This window comes from Podarcis melisellensis (assembly GCF_964234715.1).
Source record: "Podarcis melisellensis genome assembly, chromosome: 13".
Classification (NCBI taxonomy): Eukaryota; Metazoa; Chordata; class Lepidosauria; order Squamata; family Lacertidae; genus Podarcis; species Podarcis melisellensis.
In genome coordinates, this window is record NC_138545.1 from 47079712 (window position 1) to 47102361 (window position 22650).

At 43.9% G+C, this 22650-nt stretch overlaps 1 protein-coding gene and 1 long non-coding RNA gene across 5 annotated transcripts in view; both read left to right on the top strand.

Moving 5' to 3' along the window:
* LOC309354402 overlaps nt 1–22650 on the top strand; it is a 146839-nt gene that overhangs the window by 107629 nt on the left and 16560 nt on the right. The window lies entirely within an intron of this gene.
* Nucleotides 1–22650, top strand: part of USO1 (USO1 vesicle transport factor) — a 46325-nt gene that overhangs the window by 17690 nt on the left and 5985 nt on the right. For 2 of the 4 annotated variants that reach the window (XM_081883894.1, XM_081883895.1), the window contains 14 exons: nt 1418–1473; nt 2611–2731; nt 3882–4060; nt 4251–4391; nt 4926–5014; nt 7388–7542; nt 8331–8542; nt 10357–10377; nt 15127–15237; nt 17091–17209; nt 18214–18395; nt 19564–19685; nt 20611–20749; nt 21361–21524. In XM_081883894.1, the coding sequence (XP_081740020.1) occupies nt 1418–1473; nt 2611–2731; nt 3882–4060; nt 4251–4391; nt 4926–5014; nt 7388–7542; nt 8331–8542; nt 10357–10377; nt 15127–15237; nt 17091–17209; nt 18214–18395; nt 19564–19685; nt 20611–20749; nt 21361–21524 (1811 nt within the window). The remainder of the gene's footprint in view (nt 1–1417; nt 1474–2610; nt 2732–3881; nt 4061–4250; nt 4392–4925; nt 5015–7387; nt 7543–8330; nt 8543–10356; nt 10378–15126; nt 15238–17090; nt 17210–18213; nt 18396–19563; nt 19686–20610; nt 20750–21360; nt 21525–22650) is intronic. The other 2 variants (XM_081883896.1, XM_081883897.1) reach the window with 1 other exon arrangement.

Here is a 22650-nt window from a genome sequence, read left to right on the forward strand (position 1 = left end):
CTGTGAATGCAGAAATTCTTTGGTTCAGTTCTTGGCATTTTTAGTTAAATGGATCTTCATTTGTAGGGCTGGGAAAGGCCTCTTGGCTGAGACTCTTGAGATCCATTGCCCGTTAGAGGAGAAGGTGTTTGGCTTCTAGCAGCAAGTTAAGGCTTTTGAGGAATTATGATAATCGTGTGTGTGTGTGTGTGTGTGTGTGTGTGTGTGTTTGGAGGAATATTGTTTTGTTAGGGGTATATTGTTTTGCTTAATAATAATAATAATAATAATAATAATTTATTATTTATACCCCACCCACTAAACATAAAACCGTGGTACCTTGGTTCTCAAACTTAATCTGTTCCCGAAGTCCGTTCAAAAACCAAAGCGTTCTAAAGCCAAGGCATGCTTTCCCATAGAAAGTAATGCAAAACGTTTTAATCTGTTCCATACTTTTAAAAACAACCCCTAAAACAGCAATTTAACAAGAATTTTTCTATCTAAAAGACCATTGATCCATAAAATGAAAGCAATAAACAATGTACTGCAGTCACACAATCAATCAATCAATCAATCAATCAGTAGCTGAACTGGGTCCACACAGCCGCAAAAACAAAAATGCAAAATAAATAGCAAAATCAGACCTCGGGGTAACACTCAAAACATAAGTGTGGCGCTCAAATCGGAAGCACAACACTCAAAACGGAGCACGTTTGGCTTCCAAAAAAAGTTCGCAAACCGGAACACTTCCAGGTTTCGAGTGTTTGGGTTCCATGTTGTTTGAGTACCAAGGCGTTTGAGAACAAAGGGACCGCTGTAGTTGTTTTTGTTGTATATGGGAGCCACCTGGAGACTTTCTGTGTGGCAAATAAGTTGAATAAATAATAGCAACAGCAATAATAATAATAATACTGTATTTTCTGGCGTATAAGACTACTTTTTAACCCAGGAAAATCTTCTCAAATGTCGGGGGGTCGTCTTATACTCTGGCTACAGCAGCAGCTCCTGTAGCAACTCCCCACCAAAGGACAAAATGACAGCAAATTAAATCAGAGGAAATCAAGCTCTCTAGATGAAGCAGAAATATGCTTGAAAATTGGCCCCGGCCACTGGGAAGTGGAGCGGATTTCCGAGCCCGACTGGAGACTGGTTTTTTAAATTTTTATTTGATGTGCATTGGAAGCGGGGTAGTCTTATACGGCGAGTATATCCCAAACTTTGTATTTAAACTGGAAAAGTTGGGGGGGTCGTCTTATACACCCAGTCGTCTTATACGCCAGAAAATATGGTAGCAGTAGTAGTAGTAGTAGTAGTAATAATAATAATAATAATAATAATAATAATAATAATAATAATAAATTGCATACCTTTTGACTTGTGTTAAGGCAGCTTTATATGCCTGGGCATAACAATATTTTGTCACGGTTCTCTCTTTTAGGCGTCTCAAGGCTGATGGACCTGCTAGCAGATTCTAGAGAGGTCATACGGAATGATGTAAGTAGAAAATAACAGAGTGTACAGTTGTATCTAATCATATTTTCATTTTTATTGCAAGTACAACAGATTAAAAAAAGGGGATGGCAGCTTTCACAATAAGAGCAACACATCAGTCCTAATTTATATATCGATATAAGCAGTCCGTATGTCCAAATAGGTACCCAAACTAGATTATTGATTGTACGATATTTGTTCAAGTTTAGAAAGCGCATTAAGATCTCCAGGGCATTGCATGATGGATAGTGGGTGTTGATCCTTCCAATCCTGACATGGGTAGGCAAGGTAAAGGTACCCCTGCCCTGCTTTCGAACTGCTAGGTGGGCAGGAGCTGGGACCGAACGACGGGAGCTCACCCTGCCACGGGGATTTGAACCGCCGACCTTATGATCAGCAGGTCCTAGGCACTGAGGTTTTACCCACAGCGCCACCCGCGTCCCTTATGGGTAGGCAAGGTAAAGGTAAAGGTACCCCTGCCCGTACGGGCCAGTCATGTCTGACTCTAGGGTTGTGCGCCCATCTCACTTAAGAGGCCGGGGGCCAGCGCTGTCCGGAGACACTTCCGGGTCACGTGGCCAGCGTGACAAGCTGCTCTGGCAAGCCGGCACCAGCGCAGCACACGGAAACGCCGTTTACCTTCCCACTATAAAGCAGTACCTATTTATCTACTTGCACTTAAGAGTGCTTTCAAACTGCTAGGTGGGCAGGAGCTGGGACCGATGACGGGAGCTCACCCCGCCGCGGGGATTTAAACCGCTGACCATACGATCAGCAAGTCCTAGGCACTGAGGTTTTACCCGCAGCGCCACCCTCATCCCATATGGGTAGGCAAACTAAGGCCCAAATCCAGCCCATTCGCGTTCTAAATCTGGCCCGCGAACGGTCTGGGAATCAGCGTGTTTTTACATGAGTAGACTGTGTGCTTCTATTTAAAATGCATCTCTGGGTTATTTGTGGGGCATAGGAATTCGTTCATTCCCCCCCTCCCCCAAATATAGTCCGGCCCCCCACAAGGTCTCAGGGACAGTGGACCGGCCCCCTACTGGAAACGTTTGCTGACCCCTGATTTAAAGAAACTGGTCTTTTTCCAGAGTGAAAGTTTTGCTGGTCACTTCTGTCTGCCTCTTTCTCCCATAGGGTGTCTTGTTACTTCAGCAGTTGACAAAAAGTAACGCAGCCATCCAGAAAATAGTCGCTTTTGAAAATGCCTTTGAGAGGTTGTTGGATATCATAACGGACGAGGGAAACAGTGACGGAGGTATGCCTTGAAAGATGTGCTCTATCACCATAGCTCATGCAGCACTGAATGTCAAACATGAACCTGTTCAGTTTCAGATCTGGGTTAAGGAATCCTGGTTAACCCTTTCCCTACTTTCTTGCAATGTCTTACTGAATTCTAGGGAACAAAAGGGGAGAAAAAAGAGCTTGAACAGCTTGTGGATCAAAACCTAAACCTTATTACCTCATTTTGTGGTGGGATAATGAAACTTAATTTTAAATAGCCGGTATAACACAGTTCTCATAGCTTCCTTCATAGCCTAAAAGTGTGATGAGGAAGCCATTTGGCAGCATGTCTGAGACTAGTTCTTTCACCTGTTTATTCTACTCCTAAATTTCTGTGTTTAGTCCTTTCTGACTCCCCGAGCCGTTGGGTTGCATGAGAGCCATTATTCCAATGGCATTTAATTAGGGTATAGCAGTTTTAATTTTACACTATTTGCTCTTCTTGCTCTTCACCTTGCTAAATATTGCTTTAATTGTTTTTTGAAAGGTCTTGACTGCTTTCAGTATCCTTGTTAGGGTTTGAAAACGGTCCATGAATGTTCTTATAACTGAAATAAATAAATAATCTAGACAGATGGGCTCCATACATCATAACATAAGAATTGGTTCTAAAATATATTTACGAAGTGAAGGCCTTTTAGTATCTCATAACATTTTAGTGCCACATTCTGCATTTGTAAGAAATCATTCTTTTAGTGTTTCAGCCCCCACACTTTGGAGCTCCCTAACTCTTGATAACAGATACCTTCACTGCAGTCTTTTCTGTGCCTAGATGATACCAATACAGTGGTACCTCTAGATACAAATGGGATCCGTTCCGGAGCCCTGTTCGCATCTAGAATTAAATGTAACTAGCGACGGCATGTCTGCGCACGCACACGTCACTTTTCGCCTCTTCTGCGCATGCGCATGACGTCATTTTGAGCGTCTGCGCATGCGCAAGTGGCGAAACCAGGAAGTAACGCGCTCCGTTACTTCCGGGTTGCCTCGGAGCACAACTCGAATGCTCTCAACTTGAAGTGTATTCAACCCGAGGCATGACTGTAGTATTATGTGGCACTAAAATTTTACGGAGTAATTCTGACTGTTAAAACTAATGTGCTTTGACGCTTCTGTCCTTTCAGGCATAGTTGTGGAGGATTGTCTTCTCTTGCTGCAAAATTTGTTGAAGAACAACAATTCCAATCAGAATTTCTTTAAGGAAGGTTCCTATATTCAGCGTATGAAGCCGTGGTTTGAAGTTGGCGACGACAATTCTGGGTGGTCAGCTCAGAAAGTAACCAATCTTCATCTGATGCTCCAGGTAAATGCTTCTCAGCATAATGTAATGGTCAGCAAAGTGACTTGAGTTCGGATCTGTTGTGTTCACCTCTATATTATTATATGTGCTTTGACTTTCATGTAATTCTGCAAAGTTCTGTCTTGTGAAAAAGGAAAGTTCCTTGGGTGGATTTTTAGCATGTGTATATGACGCTATATGAAATCCTTTTCAGCTGGTCCGAGTGCTGGTGTCCCCCACGAACCCCCCTGGTGCCACAAGTAGTTGTCAGAGAGCCATGTTTCATTGTGGGTTGCTGCAGCAGCTTTGTACAATCCTGATGGCAACTGGAGTTCCTGCTGATATTCTTACTGAGGTAAGAGAGTAGAAGGAAGGTGGTGCATTTAGTAACAGTAAACTGTGTAGCTGAGAACAGATGTTCCAAGATCTGATCAGGCAAGGAGAGGATGACATGGATTTGCATGCTTTTAAGAGCAGGTCAGGGACACGGGTGGCGCTGTGGTCTAAACCACAGAACTTAGGGCTTGCTGATCAGAAGTTCGGCGGTTTGAATCCTCGCGACGGGGTGAGCTCCCGTTGCTCGGTCCCTGCTGCTGGCAACCTAGCAGTTCAAAAGCACGTCAAAGTGCAAGTAGATAAATAGGTACCGCTCCGGCGGGAAGGTAACCGGCGTTTCTGTGTGCTGCTCTGGTTCGCCAGAAGCAGCTTAGTCATGCTGGCCACATGACCCGGAAGCTGTAGGCCGGCTCCCTTGGCCAGTAAAGCGAGATGACCGCCTGCATGTTTTATAGCATTGCATAATTCTGAAGATCTGAAGCTGGGACCAGTTCATTGTACTGCTCTCGGTTCTGATGGTTCAGTAACCTGCTTTTGCCTTGTTGCCTTCTAGACCATTAACACTGTGTCGGAGGTCATTCGCGGGTGTCAAATGAATCAAGACTACTTTGCTTCAGTAAATGCACCTTCAAACCCACCAAGGTAGGGTAAGGAAAATTTTGATGCCCTTTATTGTAAACATAAATAGCAAGATGTTTGCAACTGGAGTTGATTGGTGTAAAACCAGAAATGTGATCAGAAATGGGCAAAAACAGAAGCCTCTGGCGTTTCATGAAGCTTAATTTCCAGCGACCTTGTGAAGCTATTTCCATGACAAGCCTGACCATTGATCCATATAGCTCATTGCTGTCGGGCCCTTTGGTTTTATACCTCAGGAATGAGAACTAAGAGCGTTTTGTTTCCTGACATAAGTTATATCCACCAGTGGCACCACACCGCCATTTTCTTTTTCAGTTAGAAGTACTTGGGATTAAAGGTTGGCGCCAGTTCTGAAAAGTGTTATCAACTTTTGCAGAAGCTTTCCAGGGCCCTTTGGCAGGGATCCATCTTAGATCTGCTGCCTGAGAGCCTCAACTGGGGCAGCCAGGTATTGAACCGGGGACTTCTGAAGGTAAATGTGCTCTGCTACTGAGCTGGGGATCCTCCTCCAGTTTCTGTATAGCCCATCCTGGATCACCCCCTTAGCTTTCACCTAAGAGTGTAGCTCACTCTTGTGGTTTGGAAATGCAAGCAGGGGCACTGGCTGCTTAAGCAAAGCTCCTTGCAGGTAAGTGTGCCAGCTTCATGTTATGAGCATAGCTACTTGGGTGGAAGAAAAGCAATGACAAACCTAGACAGCATCTTAAAAAGTAGAGCCATCACCTTGCCAACAAAGGTCCGTATATTAAAAGCTATGGTTTTCCCAGTAGTGATGTATGGAAGTGAGAGCTGGACCATAAAGAAGGCTGATCGCCAAAGGATTGATGCTTTTGAATTATGGTGCTGGAGGAGACTCTTGAGAGTCCCATGGACTGCAAGAAGATCAAACCTCTCCATTCTGAAGGAAATCAGCCCTGAGTGCTCACGGGAAGGACAGATCGTGAAGCTGAGGCTCCAATACTTTGGCGACCTCATGAGAAGAGAAGACTCCCTGGAAAAGACCCTGATGTTGGGAAAGATGGAGGGCACAAGGAGAAGGGGACGACAGAGGACAAGATGGTTGGATAGAGTTCTCGAAGCTACCAGCATGAGTTTAACTAAACTGCGGGAGGCAGTGGAAGACAGAAGTGCCTGGCATTCTCTGGTCCATGGGGTCACAAAGAGTCTGACACGACTAAACAACAACAACAACTTGGGTGGAAAGTCGACTTGGCATGTGTACTTGGAGTGCGCAGACAGAGAATCCCTATATGCAAGGGGGAAAGAGCTTAAGGAAGCATTTTCTTGCCAGCTAACGAAACACCAGCAGCGAAATAGATTTCTCTTTGATCCCTAAGTGGGTTAACATTGCATTCTAGCTTTGAGTGCTATTAGCATTTGATCTGAGCTGTTACAGTTGTTACTTGGAAGAACTTTGGAACATAAGAAGGTGCATTATATATACCAAGACCAGACCACTGATCCATCTAAGTCAATATTTTCTACGCTCACTGGCAACAGACAAGGGTCTCTTCCTGCCTCACCTGGAGATTGAACATGAGACCTTTTACATGTAAAACATGTGATCTACCACCGAGCTACAGCCCTTCGTGAAAACAAAGGAGAATCAAGAAGTCATTTGATGGCTGGTGGGGAATCAATGCTTCTCCTGTTTTCTAATGGCAAGGCTGGCATCTCATTGAGCTGAAACTTTATAGCTGTACAGACAGGCCACTTTGGGTTTAGGGTCGTTGTTGTTATTGTGTAGTCCTCTTAAGTCGGGTAGCCACCCTGGTACCCTCTGGATGACGTTGGGTTCCCCATTCCCATCTGCCCCAGCCAAAGTAGCTAACAGTCAGGAACATGGGCGTTGTAGTCCACTGCCATCTGAAGTGCATTCTGTCACTTACCTGTGCTCAAATTTTTGCAAGACTTCCTTTCAGTCTGTAAGAGAGGACTTCCATAAGCACCTGTTACAATCAGCGTAACTGTTTCTTTGCTTTGCATAAGAATCTAGTGCTGGTGTTTTTATTCATTTGTTTATTCAAATGTATTTTGTGTCCTCATTTTGTGTTTTTATGTTTTGAACTGCCCTGTGAGCTTCAGATGCAGGACAGCATACAAATTTAATAAGTAAAAAGAATAATGGATGTGCTTATTGTAGAGTCACATGGTTGAGCAGCCTCTGATGGTTAATATGTCTGCTCTTAGCTGATGTTTCAGTTTGTTGGACGCCACCCAGAGTGGCTGGGGGGAAACCCAGTCAGATGGGTGGCATATAGATAAATTATTATTAATAATAATCATTCAAGTCTCCAAGTGTATTATTGTTTGTATACTTGCATACATTTTAAACAAAACCCAAACTAATAGATTTTCTTCTTTTAAACTTGACAGGCCTGCAATTGTAGTACTACTTATGTCGATGGTGAATGAAAGACAACCATTTGTACTGCGTTGTGCAGTCCTGTATTGTTTCCAGTGCTTCTTATACAAGAACGAGAAGGGGCAAGGAGAAATTGTGTCAACACTTCTACCTTCAACCATTGATGGTATAGAATTTTAAATATGTAGCTGTAGTTTTATGAGTGAGGTTTTTCAAATGTTCTTTGGAAGCCGAACGTCCAATGCGGCTTCCAATTGACTGCAGGGAGCTCCTGCAGCCAGTTGGAAGCTGCGCCTTGGTTTTCGAACGGTTCCAGGAGTCGAACGGACTCCCAGAATGGATTAAGTTTGACAACCAAAGTATGACTGTACTTGACATGTTTCAGATGTACAGTGGTACCTCGGGTTACATACGCTTCAGGTTACAGACGCTTCAGGTTACAGACTCCGCTAACCCAGAAATAGTGCTTCAGGTTAAGAACTTTGCTTCAGGATGAGAACAGAAATCATGCTCCAGTGGCGCGGCAGCAGCAGGAGGCCCCATTAGCTAAAGTGGTGCTTCAGGTTAAGAACAGTTTCAGGTTAAGAACGGACCTCCAGAACGAATTAAGTACAGTGGTGCCCCGCAAGACGAATGCCTCGCAAAACGAAAAACGCGCAAGACGAAAGGGTTTTTCGGTTTTTGCGTCGCTTCGCAAGACGAAAACGTCTTGCGAGTTTGTTCGCTTTTTTCCTAAAGCTGCTTGAAGAGGCGCAGTTGCGCTGGACCATGCTTCGCAAGATGAAAAACATCGCAAGACGAAAAGACTCGCGGAATGAATTAATTTCGTCTTGCGAGGCACCACTGTATGTAACCAGAGGTACCACTGTATTTTAAATGAACTCCCAGGAATTTAGTTTTTTTATACATAATTTAAATACATTTTTTTGTTTTATTGCGTGCCTGCTATTGCAGCTACTGGGAACTCCGTCTCGGCTGGCCAGCTGCTCTGTGGAGGACTCTTCTCTACAGACTCTCTTTCCAACTGGTGCGCAGCTGTGGCGCTGGCTCACGCCTTGCAAGAAAACGCCACTCTGAAAGAGCAGCTGCTAAGAGTGCAGCTGGCAACCAGTATTGGCAACCCTCCAGTGTCCTTACTCCAACAATGCACCAACATTCTGTCTCAGGTACAGCGTTTACGTTTTGTGTGTCTCACATTAATAGTTCTCTTGCTAAGCTGCGAAATAACGGTACTTTATATTGAGAAGTGCCATTCTTTTCAGTCGAAAGGAGGCTGCTGGTCAATTTATATTTCATGCTGATTGTTTTTGTTGTAACAAGTCAAGGTGCCTAGTGAATTATCTCGGACCCAAGAGGTTGCACACGATCTCTTTCGGTTCCTGTTGAATTGCAGTTAGCGTGCTGGGCGTAATAGGTCAGGCTCACTGAGTCAGGCTCACTGGCGTAGCAAGCAACATCTGTGGCTCATATAACACAAAGAACGGCGGTTGCTGAGAACTAAATAATGTAGTCAAGTGGATCTGCAAGCCTTCAACAAAACTGGCAATCAAAATATGCATACAGTGGTTCCCCCGCAAGACGAATGCCTCGCAAGACGGAAAACCCGCTAGACGAAAGGGTTTTCCGTTTTGGAGGTGCTTCGCAAAACAAATTTCCTATGGGCTTGCTTCGCAAGACGAAAATGTCTAGCGAGTTCCTGCGGTTTTTTCCCCCTTCCCCCCCTTTTTCCCAAGCCGCTAAGCCGCTTATCAGCCTTATCAGCTGATCCGCTAAGCCGCTTATCAGCTGATCCGCTAAGCCGCTTATCAGCTGATCCGCTAAGGCTGCTAAGCCGCTAATAGCGCTAAGCCGCTAATGGGCTTGCTTCGCAAGACGAAAAAATCGCAAGACGAAGAGACTCGCGGAACGGATTCTTTTCGTCTTGCGAGGCACCACTGTAATAGATTGGGGGCTTGGGCAGTATTGGCATTTGAGTTGCTTTCTGACAAGACGCCAAGAATTGTGCGAGTACACCAATTCCTGTATTAACTCTGTACATTGCTAAACAAGCGGAGGCCAAACAGGTTCGCATTCTTCCTGTTGTCCCCCTCACCCCCATCTGCCCATTACAAAAGATAAATCTGCTCCATTTTCCAGTGGGGAGGAGTTGCAGTGGACCGCGTGGCCACCCACTCCCCATCAGGGGCGGAGGACTTTGTCCCCCGTTGCCCGGGGGATCCTGGCCAATTCAGAGCCCGGCCGGCCAATCCGCTGGCCAGGTGGGGCATGGCCGGGGCAGTTTAAACCGAGGAGCGAGCTAGAGAACTTCCTCTTGGCTCGCTTCCTCCCCCTACTGGTGGTTTACCTTTACCGGACTTCCTTCACAGTGGGCAAGAGTCAGATATAGTCAGGTCCAATCAATGCCTAAGCCAATACCGCTCACATTCTGTAATTCAATAAAGTTGTGGCCAGATTTGCCCAATAACATAAACTTAATATTTGTGTCCTTGTGTGAGTGATTTCCCAACGAGGGGGTGGCTGTTGGGTCTCAACACGCAACTCTGTTCCTCAATAAGCCTTGAAATGGGCTTTTCTCTTGCTTGGTATGGAGCACAATAAATCACAGTTGCCTACTTATGTAATGAGCAATATCCTGTTTTGCATTTGGGGGAAACAGCATGCGTAGCTGCTTGCATACAAGTTCAATACGATCCCCGTGAGTCAGATTTGACTTATATAAGCTGCAGAGTCACCAGACCTCTGGGCTCCTTGCGCTGCCTTTCATCTCATGCAAAATAGGGTATTAATCAGGCTCCACCAGAAATGGCCGCTGCTAATTTATTTAATTTTAATCTGTATGCCGCCTGTGATATAAATATACATGGGGCAGCTCCCGTCAGTGAAAATAAAAACAAAACATCTAGAAGTCAACCCTGCATTGTGTAAGTGTATATATTAGACCTATAACATTCCCTTATCCTTCTTAATGTATGATTCACAGGGTGATAAGATCGACAGACGGGTATGTATTGGTTCGCCTGGAGCTTGGATCACACTAGGGTGTTTCTGCTATCTTAGCTTTGCCGTGTGTTTTATGAAATAACTGCTTTGAAGTTTTTCCCCTCCCCTACTTAACAGTTTGGTGTTGCTGCCCAGTTTTATTTCCAGTAACCAGCTCTCTTTCTCTACTGGTGCTCTCGGGAACTGTGGTGTGGGAAACTTGGTTGTTACGGTGCTTTCTTTCTCCGCAAACGGAGGCTTTGCAAAGCCATGGGTAAACGGCTTTCTCAGTGTGGATTTAGTGTGACTGTGGCGATCACACAGGGTCCCTGGACGTTTGACGGTCTATTGATCCCTGTGCCACCACTACGATCACTTCCCCGCTGCCACCAACCCATTTCTCTCTGGTACACACTGAATCCAGACAGTTGTTAACATTAAAACAAATAACCAAGTTTATTTTATAAGCATGAACAAGTTTATGGTTTCAGATAATTTTTCTTGTCAGTTTCTTATCCTTAGTTTCTATACCAGCCTATACCTTCCTAATAACTCCTAACTAATTATCCCAACTGTCTATCTGACTACCCCTAACAGTTTTGCTCACTCTCACATCAAAACTAGACCAACCCACAGACATATCCTCCCTCTTCCTTCTCCAACTCCCAACTGACTCCCAAAAACTCTAACTCTAACTCCTCCCCTTGGGTTCCCACTGGCCAATCACTTCACACTCATTTAACCCTTTGCTTATGACCCACCTAGGAGGGCAAATGCCACAGTGACCTTTGCAAGAAGTTTAATCAGCATTTGAACTAACTGAGTAGTAGTATACAAAAAATGGAGGGACGCTGGTGGCGCTGTGGATTAAACCACTGAGCATAGGAATTGCCAATTAGAAGGTCAGTAGTTCGAATCCCTGCGACGGGGTGAGCTCACGTTGCTCGGTCCCTGCTCCTGCCAACCTAGCAGTTCGAAAGCACGTCAAAGTGCAAGTAGATAAATAGGTACCGCTCCGGCGGGAAGCTAAACCGCTGAAGATGACCGCTGAACGGTGTTTACATTGGTGTGTACTGTGTATATGCACACATATACAGATACATACATACACACACACACAGGGACGCGGGTGGCACTGTGGTCTAAACCACAGAGCCTAGGGTTTGCCAATCGGAAGGTCGGCAGTTCGAATCCCTGCGATGGGGTGAGCCCCCGTTGCTTGGTCCCTGCTTCTGCCAACCTAGCAGTTCGAAAGCACGTCAAAGTGCAGGTAGATAAATAGGTACCGCTCCGGCGGGAAGGTAAACGGCGTTTCCATGCGCTGCTGTGGTTCTCCAGAAGCGGCTTAGTCATGCTGGCCACATGACCCGGAAGCTGTACGCGGGCTCCCTCGGCCAGTAAAGCGAGATGAGCGCCGCAACTCCAGAGTCGGCCACGACTGGAGCTAATGGTCAGGGGTCCTTTACCTTTACCTTTTGTACAAAAAATAACAATCTGTTCGAAAGTTATATGCAGCACTCTTTCTCCTGCCTTTCCCTGAGGGCTTCATAGTGTAAACAGTTATACCCCACGCTGCACAGTCCTCAAATCCACGGGTGCCTGACTTTGGTTGAAAAGTGTGTGCATATCTACATGGGACTAAGTCCCACTGAATTCAATGGAGCCTATTCCCAGATGGGATTGCAGCCTTGGTTTCTGTGGGCTGAGACCTTAATGTTCTGTTGCGGCACAAAGGAAATAATCCATCTTAGAATCACAGAATTTTAGATTTGGGACGGACCCTAAGGGTCATCTAGACCAACCCCCTGCAATGAAGGAATCTCAACACGCAGTCCTCCATCCGTAAAGGTCTTCGTCTAAAAACAGAGAGCTTGCTTGTTTTGAGAAATCACCTCCGGTATAGAAATAGAACAGACAGATTAGTTTGCCAGCTGACATTTTGACTGCTGCAGGTGTATGCAAAATTAAACAAGGGCCTTGGGCTTTGTTACTTGAAGGTGAACTCCTTTGGGGGTATGAGCAGGAACCCTCCAGTTAAATGACCAGCAGTGCCAGATCATTGCTTTCTAAATACAGGCAGCAATAAAATCAGTAGGGCAGTGCTTCTTTTAAAAGCCCTCATTTCAAGAGTGTGTGCTGCTTTCTGTTTATTTCCTGTTTCTTTGAAATAAGTGGTCATTATTAAACCATGCCCCTTCTCATGCTGCTGCTCTTAAGTTTTTGCAGGGTTTTGCATTGAGCCTCTTGGTTTGCGCTTTTTTTTTCTTGACCCCTCTGTGCAGGCATAGTATTTCCCAGTATCTTAACCATGGTTAAGGTATCAGAAGGGGCTGGCTTGAGCACACCTTCCTGTTTCCCAATGCCTGCTCAGTTCCGCGTTAGGCCTGTGCTCTCCTCTCCCACTAAGGACCCTTCCTTCCCTTTTCATGATCATTATTATTGCGAGAAGTGAGGTTACAGGGAACCAGACAGGGCCTTCTCAGTAGTGGTGCCCGCCCTGTGGAACGCCCTCCCTTCAGATGTGAAGGAAATAGGCAGCTATCTTATCTTTAAAAGACATCTGAAGGCAGCCCTGTTTAGGGAAGTTTTTAATATTTAATGCTGTATTGTTTTTAACACTCGATTGGGAGCCGCCCAGAGTGGCTGGGGAAACTCAGCCAGATGGGTGGGGTATAAATAATAACTTCTTCTTCTTCCTCTTCTTCTTCCTCCTCTTCTTCTTCTTCTTCCTCTTCTTCTTCTTCGCTATTCATAGTTAGCGTTCAACTCAGCACAGATGAAATGTTAAGTGCCCCCCCCTTTTGTTTTAAAACAAAGTGTGAAACTCGCCTCCAACCATGGTTTTAAAATCCGGCTTAAAGCTATCGAGATTGTTGTTCGACTAGATGGAGGTGGAAGACTCATCGTAGCCACAGCAAGGAGTAATTTGAAGGGAAACGGAACTCATTAACCTAAGGGGGTCTGCTAGTTGCTTAACCATGGTTAAGAAGCTGAGGGGGGACTTTACATTTGAACCAAGACTGGAAGGTAGCGTTCATTAACTTGGTCATTAATAGGCTTACGCAAAGCGTTGCAGGGTATCTCTGGTGTGCATGTGTTACCTGAGCCTGAGGGACCTGAAAAAAGACAGGAGACCATGCTCTGATTTAGACTTGACTTTTGTATGCAATATTCATATTATTCATTAATCTATTTATTTTGCTTTTAAACATTTAAGAGGGTTAACCAGTTTACATGCATGCGGCTTCTGCACGCAATTGAGTATTTGGTCTGACCTAAGAGAAAGGTTTGCAGAGGCAATTTGCTCTTTGCCGCGATCCTGAGAGGTACGGAGAATTTTTGACTGGGAGCTAAAGCCAACCGCGCACCCAGCTTTTGTCCTCCAGCAGTAAAAAGGGCTGCTGCTCTCTAGCCAAGCCCTCAGCCTGATTATGACAGAGTGGTTGTATATTCTGTTTCTCCCTCCAATTTAAGCCGTCTCCTACCTCTGAGCAACACCGCAGGGTTGCCTTAAACCACTCGGAGCCTGGTCTGCAGTATTCAGTGTGTGAACTAAACCGCATGGATGTCACACGCCACTGTTTCCCAGTAACAGCCCATTCTAACCAGTGTGGGGACGATGAACTGCATTTGCACCGGGAACTGTTTTGCACTGAATAGCAATTGAGTTAGAGTGAACTGGAATTATTTTCCTTTCCTATAACTTTTATTTGGGGGAATGTGGATTAGCACGCTTGGCATCCAATCACAGCTGTGCCAAGATACTTGATTTCTTCTTTGATATCGACGGACAGCTCTCACCTCCATCTCTGGGAACGTTCAAAAGCAGCCTCTCAATGCAAATCAGTAGATGACTGATCCAGACAATAATGTGATTCTCTTTTCTTTTCGTATATGTGTGTCTCTTTTCTGCATCCTCCTGTACTCCTGTTTATCTCAGGTGAGGAAAGAGAGGAAAGGGAGCACAGGATGGTGGCGAAAGATACACACACAAACACATGTTTAACTGATCAGAAGTGTTTTTATGCTTCTTGGGTTGCTGCAGCTGCATTCTCGTTTTCGCCAGCTACTTCCCGCCAGGAAATTCCACTCCCTTCTCTCTTCCCCCACTTCAACAATTGACCCAACATTCTGTGGCTACTGCCCATGTTTGGTCCTCATTTACCATATTTTCCGCTCTATAAGACGCACCAGACCACAAGACGCACCTAGTTTTTGGAGGAGGAAAACAAGAAAAAAAAAAATATTCTGAATCTCAGAAGCCAGAACAGCAAGAGGGATCGCTGCCCAGTGAAAGCAGCAATCCCTCTTGCTGTTCTGGCTTCTGGGATAGCTGCGCAGCCTGCATTCGCTCCATAAGACGCACACACATTTCCCCTTACTTTTTAGGAGGGGAAAAGTGAGTCTTATAGAGCAAAAAATACGGTAGCTGTTTTGAGGGGTTCTCCCCATCCCAGCCCTTAAGGTCTTGTTTTCTAACAACAACAACTGTACTTCTGCATACTTCAGTTTTCTTCTCTCCATCTCCCGGGTGTTCTCATACCTCCCTCTTGTGTGTGGACTTTGCCAGTTTTGCTACATAAGGATTGACACTCACTCCTAATAGAGGAAATGGTTGAATTTTAATAATTGTATAAAAAGTGCCCGTCTTGTTCTGGACACCCAACATTTAAGACTGCTGCAGGCTTCAAAGTAGAAACAACGCGTGGAAGAAAGAGAAAAGCTGTAAATACAAGTAAAAATTTGTTGTTTGTTTGTTTGTTTCTTCCAGGGAAGCAAAGTGCAGACAAGAGTTGGATTATTAATGCTGCTTTGTACCTGGCTAAGCAACTGCCCCATTGCCGTCACACATTTTCTGCACAATTCTGCCAATGTTCCATTTGTATCCTTTTACACGTTAGCAATCAATGTCTCTGAATTATGACAGGAAATGTTCTTTAGGAGTGCAAGTTTCTGTATGCGAGTTCAAAGTAAGGAGACTCCACACGCAGTATTTACCTCCTTCTTAAATACATTTACATCCCTTCTTTCTTGGGACTCAAGGTAGTATATGCGGTGTTTCAGTAAGTATACAAGTATACCTGAAGGAGCGTCTCCTCCCCCATCGTTCAGCCCGAACGCTGAGGTCCAGCGCCGAGGGCCTTCTGGCGGTTCCCTCTTTGCGAGAAGTGAGGCTGCAGGGAACCAGGCAGAGGGCCTTCTCGGTAGTGGCGCCCGCCCTGTGGAACGCCCTCCCATCAGATGTCAAGGAAATAAAACAGCTATCTGACATTCAGAAGACGTCTTAAGGCAGCCCTGTTCAGGGAAGTTTTTAATGTGTGATATTTTGGTGTATTTTTGGTTTCTGTGGAAGCCGCCCAGAGTGGCTGGGGAAACCTAGCCAGATGGGCGGGGTACAAATAATAAATTATTATTATATTATTATAAGTGTACATATTGCCCACATTTCACATATTTGCTGCAGGAAACTGTTATACCTGTAGAAATAATATTTTCTGCATAACCTACAGAGCTGCCCCAACACTTTAGGTCACAGGTGGTTTTTATCCTTCACAGGCTAAAGTTGAAAGGTGGGTGCAGCCACTCACCTTTTGGTCTTTTACAGTAATGTAGGGTGATGACTTTTGGGACTTCAAAGCACCGCCTGGGGCTTTTAAAAAGCTGCATGGTGCTTTGAAGTGCCGCTGATCAGCAGGCTTGAAGTCACCACCTGTCTGATGGAAGTATTGTCACTGAAATTCTACTCAGTGTTGATCCAGAGTAGATTCCAATATATAGTTAGCAGAGTAAAAACTTAAACACGTTGCAGGGTTCACAGTAAATAGACCAGAGGCAATTATATTTCATCCAGCAGAGCTTTACTGAAGGCAAATGAGCATAATAGTCACAAATCCAATACACTTAGAATTGGCTCTGGTCCATAAGAAATCCAGTTGCAGCAGACTTAACCTAAACTTATAACAAGACTAAACCTTAACACTAAGCTTACTATGTACAGAACACCACACCAGAAGAGAGATAGAAAAAGAAAGTGTGAAACCCAGGCTCCTTCTGGCCCTACTATTATAGTCAGCATGACCTTGACAGAAAGATAACAGACCCAGTTTAAGCCAGCTGTGCTTATCTTCTCTGAAGGAATAACCCAAATATCATGCACCTTCTGCTTGCTTCTTTCACACAGAGAATCTTCCAGAACCCTCTTGGATTAAGTAGAATAAGGAAGAACTCTACACATCAGATCAATACTTTCTGTACTAAGAAATGCAAACTGACAAGTGTATGTCAATTTCTCAAGGAGTTTTTGACAGGTATAGGCTTGGATGCGTGGATAAACTCACAGGGATTTTAATTTTGAATGTGCACTTGTAAACTTTAATGGAAGGACAGGTGTTGCAATCCTGCAAAAGATATGTTTTTATTTAACAGTTGTAACAGACGTTTCAGATTCTGACATTCTTTAGAATCTGGTCATTATCTTTCAAGGGAGCTCAAAAGCCTCATACTTTAATCTCTCCTCTCAGCCATACGCATATAAATAGCGCATGTTTTACTTAAATTCTATTGATATTTTAATGTTTGCCACCCTGGGCTCCTTCGGGAGGAAAGGTGTGGTACAAATAAATACACTTGTGCTTGATTAAGCTAGTATTAGTAAAAGCAAAAAAAAAGTATTGTACAAGAATTAGAATGGCTCTGTCTATGAAATGTCTACACATCCTTAACTCAGTTTTTTAGCTGACAGGACAGATAGCGGAGAACCTTGGAGAAGAGGAGCATTTAGTCCAAGGGTTGTGTGCTCTCTTACTAGGAATTTCCATTTATTACAATGACAACTCGCTCGAGAATTATAAGAAGTGAGTACTTGGAAGGGTGAACGGGAAACTTGTGTCATGGCCACAATTTTTGGTGTACCAAGTATCTCCTATGTTAAAAAAAATAAATATAGGGATACAGCTTCACTCCTCTGCCTACAAATGTGGTCGGTCTATTCCATGGGTAGGCAAACTTAGGCCCGGGGGTCGGATCCAGCCCATTCGCCTTCTAAATCCGGCCTACGGACGGTCTGGGAGTCAGTGTGTTTTTACATGAGTAGAATGCGTCCTTTTATTTAAAATGCATCTCTGGGTTATTTGTGGGGCCTGCCTGGTGTTTCTACATGAGTAAAATGTGTGCTTTTATTTAAAATGCATCTCTGGTTTATTTGTGGGGCATAGGAATTTGTTCATTATTTTCCCCAAAAAAATATAGTCTGGCCCCCCGCACAAGGTCTGAGAGACAGTGGACTGGCCTCCTGCTGAAAAAGTTTGTTGACTCCTGGTCTATTCTAATATAATTTTCAGGGCAAAGACTAGGAAATAGATTAACACACACACCCCAATATAGTTAAGCCAGAGAAAATTAGACACAGACTTAAACTTATTTTATTATTACAAACTTTGGTAGGGTCGAATGTTTTCTGCCATAATTAACAGCTAGCAAGTTGTCCATTAGCATGATGAGTCGTATTTCTCTTACACGACTGAACGTTGAGTCTCAACATTAAAATGAAAACCAATCCTGTTCATTTTCACTATATTCTCCCTTCAGCTCATTATTTCCAAGCTCTTGAAACAGTGCTTTTACGGTTTTGCAAACTCGTCTGTTCTCCATTTCGCCCTCTGCACTCCATTCAAACTGCCAAATCTGAGGGCACATCTGTCTCTACCCCTTTGTACTACTCTCTATTGCCTTTGATATAACCGATATAACTATTTGTTAAATAGGAATTTGCTGGGGGTGGACTGGTGGGGTGAAACAGAAAAGAGGGCATCTTTGTGGCGTTTGCAGTGGTTTTACGTGATCTGTCTCTCGCCCCCAGGGAGAAATTAAAGCAACTGATAGAAAAGAGGATTGGCAAGGAAAACTTCGTTGAGAAATTGGGATTCATCAGCAAACACGAATTCTATTCCCGAGCAGCTCAGAAACCTCAGCCAAGCTTTTCTAGCCCGGACCATATGATGTTTGATCATGAATTTACTAAACTGGTAAAGGAGCTAGAGGGTGAGACATGTTACTTCACTTCTCTTGAGTTTTGTGTTTACAGTGGTACCTCGGGTTAAGTACTTAATTCGTTCCGGAGGTCCGTTCTTAACCTGAAACTGTTCTTAACCTGAAGCACCAATTTAGCTAATGGGGCCTCCTGCTGCCGCCACGCCACCGGAACACAATTTCTGTTCTCATCCTGAAGCAAAGTTCTTAACCCGAGGTACTATTTCTGGGTTAGCGGAGTCTGTAACCTGAAGCGTATGTAACCTGAAGCGTATGTAACCCGAGGTACCACTGTACTACTTAAGACAATTAGATTTGAAAGGTTTAGAGCCCTTCCTTTTCAGAATTGGATGTAAAGTTAATTAAGTTATACCTTTCAAGGTTTTTAATTTTCTGCAACCCTAAAGCATGTTATGACGCTGGAGGCAAACAATTTTACACAGGAAGTACAATAGGTTTGTTATGGTCACGGTTTGCTATAAGACCAGTTAATCTGCCTTCTTAATATTTGAGGGTTTTCTGCATCATCTGTGTTTACTTTGGTGAGAAGGTGGTGGTGCAATTGGTTACAGCACAATGAGGCTTACCTGCAGAAATTCTTGGTAACATGTTCTGATCCATTCTGCATCTGAGAATATGGTTTGTCATTCATTTTTCCTGGCAGCTAGTAGATTGGCTCTTACAAAATTAGGCTACATTATCTGCTGTAAAGGTTGTAGTTGATCTATTAAATAGTAAAATTACTATGCTTTGCGAAATAAGATGGACCATGTCTGTGGATTTGCAGTCTATAGATAAATAGATGACACACTAGGGAGGAAGAAAAGGGAAAGTGAGCAAGGATCAATTGAGAACAGCAACAATGAACAGAAGTATCTTATAGAGGGGCTTGGGCTTAAAAACCAGGAAGATGTCCGTTGGAAAGGCATTGCATTGATTGGGAGCTAAGAAAATATGCAGAGGTCATGCTCTCGATTTACTGAAGTGCGTGATTACACAAGTGATTTTTCCATACTACAACAACGCATTTATTGCATCTTGAATGGCTTTTTCGATGATAGAATCCCTAAAATGGCTAACTCCTGTTAAACTTCTATATCCGAACAGGCATTGGGATTGCTTCAAAACCATGTGGCTTAGAATGTCTAATAAAAGAAACGATTTATTTTTTTTGAAACAGGCATTATAACAAAGGCAGTTTATAAGTCTAGTGAAGAAGATAAACAGGAAGAGGAAGTGAAGAAGTCCTTAGAACAACACGACAACATAGTGACACGCTACAAAAGCATCATTAGAGTTCAGGTACAAAACCCAAACATCTTAGCTTCATTTGCACTAGTGGACCCTGTATCTGCTTAAGGTGGTATATATTAGGGCCAAACTACCTATTACTGTAATCGTGCTATTTAAACATATTATTAGAACTTGCAACCCTCTCAACAAAAAGCAGCTTGGGGGTGGCACTAATCCATTGCACTCTGGGTGTGCTGACACCTGTGATTCCCCTAAATTCTGGAAATAGGCAGTTTTGTTTGTCTCTGGGAACGTTGCACTAACTGCTTATACCATAAAATACATCACACAATGCTACTAGTTTAATGCAGAAGGGATGCGGGTGGCGTTGTGGGTTAAACCACAGAGCCTAGGACTTGCCGATCAGAAGGTCGGCGGTTCGAATCCCCGTGACGGGGTGAGCTCCCATTGCTCGGTCCCTGCTCCTGCCAACTTAGCAGTTCAAAAGCACTCCCAAAAGTGCAAGTAGATAAATAGGTACCACTCCGGCGGGAAGGTAAACGGCGTTTCTTTGCGCTGCTCTGGTTCGCAGGAAGTGGCTTCGTCATGCTGGCCACATGACCCGGAAGCTGTACGCCGGCTCCCTCGGCCAATAAAGCAAGATGAGCGCCGCAACCCCAGAGTCAGTCACAACTGGACCTGATGGTCATGGGTCCCTTTACCTTTTTACTAGTTTAATGCACTGGCAAACATACGTACCCTATGCAAATGCACAAACATGTGCAAGCATTATTTTAGACCAGTGGCTTTGTGTGGCACTCTGTATAGCATAAGCAGTTAGAGCTAAGTTCCTTTGCAAATGTCTGTAGGTAAATGCCTATGGGTGCTTAATTTTTGTGGTGATTTGATTTTTTTAAAAAAAAAACAGTAGCAATCAACAGAATTTAAAAAATGAATGTAAGATTCCATTAAGTAGATTCTTGTTATTTTCCAGGATCAGGAGCTTGAGGAATTGAAGAAACAAGTAGAATCTATAAAAGCTCAGAATGAGCAGCTTCAGACAACAGTCACCCAGCAAATGTCGCAGATCCAACAACACAAGGACCAGTACAATCTCCTTAAAGTACAGCTAGGTAGGACTGCTAGCTGTGTCCTGTCTTAAGTTTGGCTGTCAAATGCAGATTGCTGCGCATTTTCAGACCATGGAATGCCACATTTTACTTTGATGCAAATTGTTTGAGCGGCCCTGGAAAATGTGTGAAACTAGTAGTAGTTTTTGGGACCCGGGTGGCGCTGTGGGAGCCTACGACTTGCCGATCAGAAGGTCAGCGGTTCGAATCCCTGCAATGGGGTGAGCTCCCATTGCTCGGTCCCTGTTCCTGGCCACCTAGCAGTTCGAAAGCACACCAGTGCAAGTAGACAAATAGATACCGCTCCAGTGGGAAGGTAAACGGTGTTTCTGTGTGCTGCTCTGGTTTGCCAGAAGCGGCTTAGTCATGCTGGCCACATGACCCGGAAGCTGTACGCCGGCTCCCTTGGCCAATAAAGCGAGATGAGTGCCGCCACCCCAGAATTGTTCGTGACTGGACCTAACGGTCAGGGGTCCCTTTACCTTTACCTACCTTACTCATAGTACCATTTCTAAGGAAGGAAAGGTTTTAAATGAGTTTGGGATGGGAAATATTTGTGGAAATTTCTGTCCCAGTAACTCTACAAATGGGTCATTTTCAAATCTGACTAATAGGAAAAGACAATCAGCATCATAGTTCCCATGGCGATGTGGCTCAGATGAATGGTGTTCAGCCGGAAGAAATCAGCAAATTGCATGGGGAGATAGAAGAATGGAAACACAAGCTTGAACTGTTGGAGGAACAACTGAAGGAACGAGATTCTTTGATTGAAAGCTTGGTGAGTACATGAGTGTTGGCTATTGGTACCTGATATGAAAATTCTAGTCCATCTTTTTCTAGGGTAAAATGCTGATCAAAAAAGGCTAGTTTTCTTGCTCTCAGATCAGAAGGCAGGCAAGTTCCTGATACCAGGGGAAGAAGGCATTGGTCCCCTTGTCACTTTTTATTCCTTAGTTGAACAGAGTGGTGAATGGGAAAGAACGTGACTTGCAGTATGGATATGTTTGTTTGTTAAGACTTATATCCCATCGGAATGCACATAGCCTCAAGACGGTGGCTTGCGATAACAAAAGGAAAAAATAAAAACAACTGATAAAACCACCTTGAAACACGAGTACAAAGAAATGCATTTAAATGGGCTTTGGATGTTTTTGAAAGCTATTTTGTCAAAGGCAAAAGAGAAGACAGATTTCATTGACTGCCTAAAAAATAGTGAAGAAGGCACAAAGCATGCATGTCTAGGTTGGGGTGTCCAGGGTTTGGGTACCATTGCTATAAAGAGCCTTTTTTCCAGTAGCTACTTACCTAATATCCAAAATTGGTCTTCAGATGGGACTCTGTGGCAGATCTTAACTGCTGAGACCTACAATTGCCTATTGTTTCAACTGCTATCATAACTTGTTGGTTGTTCACAGCCATTACTGAAGTTTTTTTTAATGATTTTCAGTCCACTATTGTAAGTGGCTTCCATACATATCTACTTACAAGGCTAAAATGGAAATGCTGACCTAATAACCTTATGAGTGTCAGTGTCTGAATTGTAAGGAAGCACATATAGTAAATGCTTCCAACTTTATAATTATAGTCACTGATTTGTTGCAGCATTTCTCTGAATGGTTGTTAAATAATGGAGGCAGTGTAGGCACAAGCAATATGTAAAATCTGCAGTACTGCTTGTTCATTAGAAAACTGTCAAGTAGTGGATCGGGATGGAAAAGGCATTATTCCTTCTTCTTATTTTGGTTTTAAATACCTATACCAAAGCTGACACAACAACAACAACAACTATCAACACTAACACCTGCATGAAAAATTGAGTTCTATGCCATGTATGTCAAAATATGTCATTATATTGCATATTTTGTATCTGCTGTTCGTGGGCAGAGTGGCAATGGTCTGTGCTA